The sequence below is a fragment of the Mandrillus leucophaeus genome, unplaced genomic scaffold (assembly GCF_000951045.1).
Source record: "Mandrillus leucophaeus isolate KB7577 unplaced genomic scaffold, Mleu.le_1.0 Scaffold189, whole genome shotgun sequence".
Classification (NCBI taxonomy): Eukaryota; Metazoa; Chordata; class Mammalia; order Primates; family Cercopithecidae; genus Mandrillus; species Mandrillus leucophaeus.
Window position 1 is genome coordinate 217927 of NW_012101909.1, and position 8226 is coordinate 226152.

The window sequence follows — 8226 nt, forward strand, 5'->3', positions numbered from 1 at the left end:
TGGGCAGGAACAAAGATGCAGAGATGCAAGTGTGTCACAATTTCCTCCCGTCTCTCCCACACCTGGCCCTACCTACACTGCAGCACTTGACTTAAAGGCCCCGGGCCGCGGCAGAGCTCCCTGCCACTGGCCCTGTCCTGCTTGCCGCCCCAGCGCCTGCGAAGCTTGGATGCCCCCAGGTCCGGCCGCGCCAGCCAGAAACTTTGCCCCGCGAAGTCCCCCGCCTGCCTGACCTCACCGTGAGGCGCCACGTCGGCCGCGCGCCCTCCGGGGCCCCGGAACCCCGCGAGTCATTGCCTGGCCGCCCCGTACCCCGCGCCCGCGGCGCCCGGTCGCCAGAATGCGCTACGCGGACCCCTCGGCCAATCGGGATTTGTTGGGGAACCGAACTTTGCTCTTCATCTTCATCTGCGCCTTCGCCTTGGTGACCTTGCTGCAACAGATCCTGTATGGCAGGAACTACATTAAGAGGTAAGAAAGTCCATGAGAGGGCGGGATGCACGGAGCCAGGCGGCGAGCCCCCGGGTGCCAGTGGCAGCGGCAGCTTCCGTCATAGCGCCCCGGGGTGAGTGACCGTGGGGTCCGCTCCTAGCCCCGAGCATGGCCGCTTAAGCTTGGGTCACCGCGTTTCCAAGAGCATCCTTGCTCCCAGCTCCCTGCCCAGCGCTAGCTGGAGGGCCCAGACAACTTTGTTCCACTATGAAAAATGAAGGACAGGATAGAATTCCAGGCAACCAGGCTGACGATAAATCCATTTAATACCGGAGAGACCGCATGGATCAGAGCGGTGTCCTCCAAACCCACAGTTCTATGGCCATCTGTTTGGACTCCGGGGTCGGAGGGCTCAAAATTGTATAGATTATTTATTTATTTATTTATGTATTTATGTATTTATTTATTACCTCGCGAGTCCTGAACTTTCGTAAGGACCCTTGGGAAAAAAAAGCATTTTCCCCTCCAGGAGCTTCGGGTTAGGTGGGGGTGGTAGTGGGCTGTGGCGATGCGACAGGGATAGTGATAATGAAGTCTTATAATCCCATAGCCACTGGATCTGTGAAACTCAACAACGTGATTCCTTCAGAAACAGATGGCTTTTTTTTTTCTCATCCTCAGCGCAAAAGGTCAGAGCTGCAGTAGAAGTTAACCCCTCGTTGGGCTCTCCCCCTACTCCACCCCAATCCACAGTTAAACTCCAAGAGAAAGAGCAGCAGGAGGTGTTACTCAGAAATTCAATTCGGGCACAGCCTCAGTCTCTCTGTTTGCAGAAGATACGCTGAAATGCCAGCCACTTCCTTCTGCTGGCTCTTCTGGCTTAAGGGAAACACTTGGGGTTTCTCTGCCTGGTTTGGGGGATTAGGGGAGGTTCCTGCTCTAGGATACACCCATATCAGAGCCTCTCTTGGAAAGAGCCCTCTCTCCCAGCTGCTGGGGTGTTTTTTTCTTTGCTGCTAGTGCCTCCCTACTCACACCGCCCATCCCCCAGGTTGATAGGAAAATAAATGTCTCTCTAGCTAAGTAAGCATCCCACCTTCTTCTCTAAACTTCCCCATAACAAAACAGCCCTCTTCTCATCCTTTGGGTTCTACATCAGGTATGGGTGCTCCCAATCTGGGATGCCCACGAGGATGGGAGGGTGAGGATCGCTGCTGGGTGTGGCTCAACAGTGGAAAAGCTGAGCACTTAGGCTGTTTCCCCTCCTTGTAACCCCCAGAGCTGGGGAGTAATGAGGCACCTTGTTCTGAACATTTGTTTACAGCCAGTCGCTGACTCCGAACCTTCCCAGGGAGCGTTCCCTGGTTGGTGGCAGCTCCTGAGTGCTGTCTGGCACTGGTGGCTTTAAAGGCCATCTTCGGAGCCTCCTGGCTTCTTGGATCTGATTGGGCCTGCCTCTTCTTTCGGTTACTGCTGCCCCTGAGATGATCCTATGCAAGGACAACTGGGTCCCCCACGGCTTGCTGCAGCCCTGCAGGCCGATTGCCTGCTGCCATCTTGGCCCTTGCTCTTCAGCAGGGCAGCTCTGGATTCCTGCCCTCTGCCGGCACCTCCCCAAAGTTGCTGGGGCTGCTGGGATTCCTTCTGCCCTGTCAACGGGGGGAAAGTATAACCGCCTATGGCAATGCCAACCAAACTACTACCTGCTTGCTCTGGCAAGTCCTCCCTGGTCTTGGGTGGGTGGGCTAGCTGCCAGGAGTTCAGCAGGCACACAAGGTGCTTCCCTTCCTCCCTCACAGAGACCCTGACCCCCTAAATTGCATAGATGCTATCTTGCAGGCCTCATTCTAGAGACTCAACCCAATCAACCAAGCAAAACCTGTATAGGCCTGATCCTGGAAGCGTGCCTCTAGATAAGGGTCTGTAAAGAAGGAGATGATGTGGTCTTGGTGCTCAGAGGACTCGAAGTCTATCTGGGACAACAAAATAGCCACAAATGAAATAGAAAGTGAATGTTAAACTGTCTGAGAAGAGAGGCACTGATAGGCTGGAGAAGTTAGGCAAGACTGTGCCCAGAGGAAGTTGAACTTGAGTGGGCCTTGAAGGAAGGGTAAGATTTGAGGGTGGGGGCAGGGGGCATGCACATCCAAAAAGTGGGCAGGAACAAAGATGCAGAGATGCAAGTGTGTCACAATTTCCTCCCGTCTCTCCCACACCTGGCCCTACCTACACTGCAGCACTTGACTTAATCATTGATTAGTCCTGATCTTGAATTGGGTGTGGCTGCCACATCAGTGTCACCCCTAGCACCTGCTCACCTATCTTGTTTCCTCCATATATAATGATTGTAATGAACTGGCCTGATGTGATTATCAGCAGCCTGTCTCCTGTCTACAAACACTTAACCAGTGTTCTTCAAGCAGAGGATCTCGGAGGGCCTGAATCAGAACCAACTGGAGGACCACTGAAATGCAGACTCCTGAGCCCCTGAATCTGACTGTCTGGGGGAGGGATCTACTAATCTGCCTTTGTAGCAAGCTCCCCAGACAATCTGCAAGCTGCAACAAGCTCCTCCTGCTGTTCTAGACTAGTGGTTCTCAATTCCCTATTCTCCACAGCAATGTTTGGAGACTTCTGTGGTGTTCACACTGGGGAGAGGAGAGTGCTGCTGCATGCACTGGGATGAGACCAAAGATGTTGTAGAGATCCTATAATGCATAGTTTGCCCCCCACAACAAAGAATTTTCCAGCCTCAAACCTCAGTAGTAGCTGAGGTTGAGAAACTCTGCTCCAGACCGAAAGCTCCATGAAGTGGGGATTTGCTCTTTTTTTTTGTTTTTGTTTTTGAGACGGAGTTTCTCTGTGTCACCCAGGCTGGATTGCAGTGATTTCCGCTTACTGCAAGCTCCGCCTCCCTGGTTCACGCCATTCTCCTGCCTCAGTCTTGCCAATAGCTGGGACTACAGGCACCCGCCACCACGCCCGGCTAATTTATTTGTATTTTTTTAGTAGAGACAGGGTTTCATCTTGTTAGCCATGATGGTCTGGATTTCCTGACCTCGTGATCCACCTGCCTCGGCCTCCCAAAATGCTGGGATTACAGGCGTGGGCCACTGCGCCCAGCCAATTTGCTCTGTTTTGTTCCCAGCTGCACTGTGAACACCAAATGTGTCCAGCACGTAAGAAGTTCTCAATAAATATTGGATAATGAATAAATAATTGAAGGTAGGACTATGTGTGTGTACACAGGGATTGTAACTGGAAGAGACACAATGAAGAAATGGATACAACTGATGTGAGGGAAGGAAGGGACGAAGGGGGCAGATGTAACAGTGGGTCACTAGCCTCAGCAAAGTGTTTTGAAGATTGAGAAGAACAATTTGCATTTGGTTCATTGGGCCATTGGGAGCAGTGTTTGGCCCTCGAGTAGGGTAATGGCAGGATAAAAGTCCCTAGGAAGGACATTAGCTGGGCCTTCTACAGGAAGAGTTAAAGAGGTGGAAAGGCTGGGAGGTGGAGGTACTGTCATAGCCCAGTGAAAGGGAGAAGAACTTGTTGCAGGGAGCAGGTCCACTTCAGAGGCAGGGGATTCCTGAAGGCTGCCATTGTTTGCTTCTGTGCTGAGCTGGTGCAATGCCACCTCACAAAGAGTTCAGGGATACAGCAATGGCAGGCTCTTCCAGGGAGAATTCAGTGACAGCCCACAGCAAATGGCAGCGGGGCTGTGAGTCGATGTGTGCTTACTTCTTTGGACCCTGGGTGCTCCCTGTGCTCTGCAACGGGAGCTTTTGGGAGGACCCTACTGAGAGCAGTCAGAACTCTGGGGGTCCATTTGCAGCACCTACCTTGGTCAGGAAGGGAGAAGGCGGGGCAGTGCAGGGGGCTTAGTGGGCTCAGTGTCTCTAATGGAGAAAATATGCACTATGTGAATGAGGAGAAAAAGACAAGAAACAAAGTTGTGAACATTCCCCTTGATGCTCTTGGGTTCTCCATGTCTGTTTTTGATTGATTGAACAAATACTTCATGCAGATTTACTCTTTAAGTGCTGAGGATACAATGGTGTGCAAGTCAGGCACAGTCCTGGGTCTCCAAGGAGCCCATGGCATTAGGAAGATAGAAAGGCACGCAACTGATACATGAGCCATGCCTAGAGGAATGGACGAGGGACTCTAAAAACAAGAAAGAGGGAGCCAGAGCAAATCACTGTGTTTCAAGGTACATGGAGGCATTTGAAGGGGTCTTCAAGAAAGGGGAGTGATCCACAGGCACAGGCAGAGGTGAAAGGAAGGGGAATGAAATCGAGTTTGAGCAAGGATTGACAAGTGCTGGCAAGAGTTGAGTGAATCTGCATGACTCAGGGGTTAGAGCTATATTGCTGGGGGCAGAGTGAGGCAGGCAAGGGCCCAATTCCTGAGAAGAAAGTAGGGACCCTCTGAGGAGGGCGTGTCTCGGGGAGGGAGCGGGGAGGGTGACAGCTGTGGGTCTGGATCCTCGTGCGTGCGTGGAGCTACCCAGAACTGCGCAGGGAAGAGCCAGACTCGTAATGTAGATTTGGAGTCACCAACCACTGACATCAGTGTTTTTCAAACTTATGATTGGAAAGCACAGTATGGTATATGTTATAGCCGGGGACCTTGAACACAGCTATGTACACATTCAACTGAAACATTTTGCGAAACAATACTTGGCCTTATTACGAGAAATGCACTCTAATGTTTTCTATTTTACTTCATTTAAAAAATCCATTCGCCATGTGCGGTGGCTCACGCCTGTAATCCCAGCACTTTGAGAGGACTAGGCGGGCGGATCACAAGGTCAGGAGTTTGAGGCCAGCCTGACCAACATGGTGAAACCCTGTCTCTACTAAAAATATAAAAATTAGCTGGGTGTGGTGGCATGCACCTGTAATCCCAGCTACTCAGGAGGTGAGGCACAAGAATCACTTGAAACTGGGAGGTGGAGGTTGCATTGAGCCGAGATGGCACCATTGCACTCCAGCCTGGGTGACAGAGCAAGACTCCATCTCAAAAACATAAATAAAATAAAATAAAATAAAATAAATCCACTCTATTTCGTTAAAAAATACAATGGAATATTGGCCTTAAAAAGGAAGGAAGTTCTGAAATGTGCTACAATGTGAATGAACCTTGAAGACCTTGTGTTAAGTGAAATAAACCAGGCACAAAAGGACAAATACTCTATGATTCCAATTATATGAGAGACCTAGAGTAGTCAAATTCATAAAGACAGAAAGTAGAATGGTGGTTCCTGGGGTCTGGGTGTGGAATGGGGAGTCATCTTTTAATGGGTATGGAGTTTCAGTTTGGAAAGATTAGAAAGTATTGGAGATGGATGGTGGTGATGGTAGCACAGCAAGATGAATGTACTTAATTACATTCAACAGTAGACTTAAAAATGGTTAAAATGGTAAATTTTGTTATTGTGTATTTTACAATCCATTGGGTTGAAACCCTTAATTAGAAAAACACTGGTGTGAGCACGGGGATTGAATGAGTCACCAAAGACAGAGCAGAGTGGAAAATGACAATGGGTCTGGGTGCAAAGGAGAGCTTTGAAGGATGTCTCCACCTATAAGGGGTCGAGAGAGGACAGCTGGCTCTGGAAACCAAGGCTGGAGAGAGGTGGAAGGGAATGAGGAGAGGGAGGTGTTAAGGAAACCAAGGGATGAGGGCGTCAGAGTGAGAGTGGCCAGCTGCGGCATGCCGGGAAGAGGGCTCGGGTGGGATAGGATTGAGGTGTCCACTGGGTTGGCAGTAGAGGCAAAGACAGTTTGGGAGAGAAGAGTGGGGACAGGATCCTGTTTCAGTGGGCAGGGAGTGAGTGGGGAAAGAGAATGTTGAGACAGGGAGTGCAGATTACCCTTTCTAGGTGTCAATGCTGAGAACAGAAAGCATTAAAAGAAAGATTTTCCACAATGAGGGGCATGGAAATTGTCCTTTCTTCTTTTAAGTACCCCACTGACCCCAATCCCCTTTGTTAGTGCTGAAATCTTCATATAAGCTCACAGCCCTAGAGGATTATGACTTCGGGTGTTTTTAACAAAGGGACAGTAAAGGGCAATGTTTATTTAAAAGTAGAAAGAAAGGACATGGTAGATTTTAATAATCTGGTCTCAGTCCATCTTTTAAACTTAATCTCAGGAAAACCAGATAACCATGGGCCTTGAATGTCTTCACGTGTCTTTCAGTGGAGTTTTATAATTCTCCATAAAGAGTTTGAATGTTTTCTGTTAGATTTATGTCTTACTTTGTTTGGGCTTCTATAGCAAATTACCATAGATTGGGTAGCTTAAGCAACAAATGTTTGTTTCTCACTGTTCAAGAGGCTAAAAGTTCAAGATCAGGGTGCTAGCATGGTTGGGTTCTGGTGAGGGCCCTCCCGCAGGTTGCAGACTTCTTGTTTCCTCATGTGGGGATGAAAGAGAGGGAGCTAAGTCTCTGGCCTTGTCTTAGGTGCGCACCAATCCCATTTGTGACTGCTCCACTCTCTGACCTAATCATCACCCCAAAACTCCACCTCCAAATACCATTGCCTTGGGATTCGATTTCAACATAGGAATTTTGGGAGGACACAAACAATTATGTAGTCCATAACAATTCATGTCTAGCTACATAGTTTTTAACTATTTAAAAACTATATAAAATGTTTACTATTGTACAGATTATCTTTAAAAATGTTATATTTTCTAACCGTTTATAGCTGGTATATAGAAATAAATTTGATTTTTTGTGTATTAATTTTATAATCAGCAACTTTGATTATGCACATACTGCTAATAGTTTGTCTGTAGATTATCTGGGGATTTCTATGTAGACATTTTTCTTTCTTTCATTACTACCATTATACCTTAATATATAGTTCTTGTTTTACTGTAGTGGCTAGGACCTTCGACATAATATTCAATAGAAGTGTCATAGTGAACATCCTCGTCTTAGTCCTCACCGTTTTCTTCTTTCTTTTTTTGACAGCTTTATTGAAATAAAATTTACCCACTTAAAGTGTACAGTTAAATGGCTTTTAATATATTCATACAGTTGCACATCTACCACCACAGTCAATTTTAGGACGTTTTCATTACTCTGCAAAAGAAATCCTGTACCCCTTACCCATCACTTCCCAGACCCCCATCCCTCCTGGTCCTAGGAATGAACAAACACACTAACCTGTTTTCTGTCTCTAGATTTTCCTATTTTGAGCGTTTAATATAAATGGAATCATATGCTACGTTGTCCTATGTGATTGACATCTTGCACTAAGCAGAATGTTTTCAAGGTTCATCCATGTCATATCATGTATCAGTACTTCATTTATTCTTATCGCAGAATAATATTTCATTGTATGGATAGACTAAATTCTGTTTCTCTGTTCTTCAACTCATAGACATTTGAATTGTTTTCACCATTATGTTAAGTTTTTGTGTGGACATAGATTTTCATTTCTCTTGGGTTTATACCTGTGAGTAAAATATACAGTAACTCTGTGTTTGCCATTTGATGAACTGCCAGGGTTCCCTGAGGTGGCTGTATCATTTTACATTTTCTCCAGCATTGTATGAGGGTTCCAATTTCTCTACATCCTTGGCAACACTTTTATTATCTTTTTTTGGATTATAGCCATCTCAGTGGTTTTGAGGTGATGTCTCACTGTGATTTTGATTTTGCATTTCTCTGATGACTAATGATGTGGAGCATCTTTTTATGTGCTTATTAGCTATTTGTATATCTTCTTTGGAGAAATATCTATTTAGATTCTTTGCCTTTTTTTTTTTTTTT

The 8226-nt window shown here is 47.1% G+C and overlaps 1 protein-coding gene across 2 annotated transcripts in view; it reads left to right on the forward strand.

The window, feature by feature from the left end:
• Window positions 1–97: 97 nt before the first annotated feature.
• The window catches only part of ST8SIA5 (ST8 alpha-N-acetyl-neuraminide alpha-2,8-sialyltransferase 5), an 87179-nt gene continuing 79050 nt past the window's right edge, over window positions 98–8226 (forward strand). For both annotated transcript variants that reach the window (XM_011978075.1, XM_011978076.1), the window contains exon 1: window positions 98–471. In XM_011978075.1, coding sequence (XP_011833465.1) covers window positions 341–471 — 131 coding nt within the window. In that variant the 5' untranslated portion in view covers window positions 98–340. The remainder of the gene's footprint in view (window positions 472–8226) is intronic.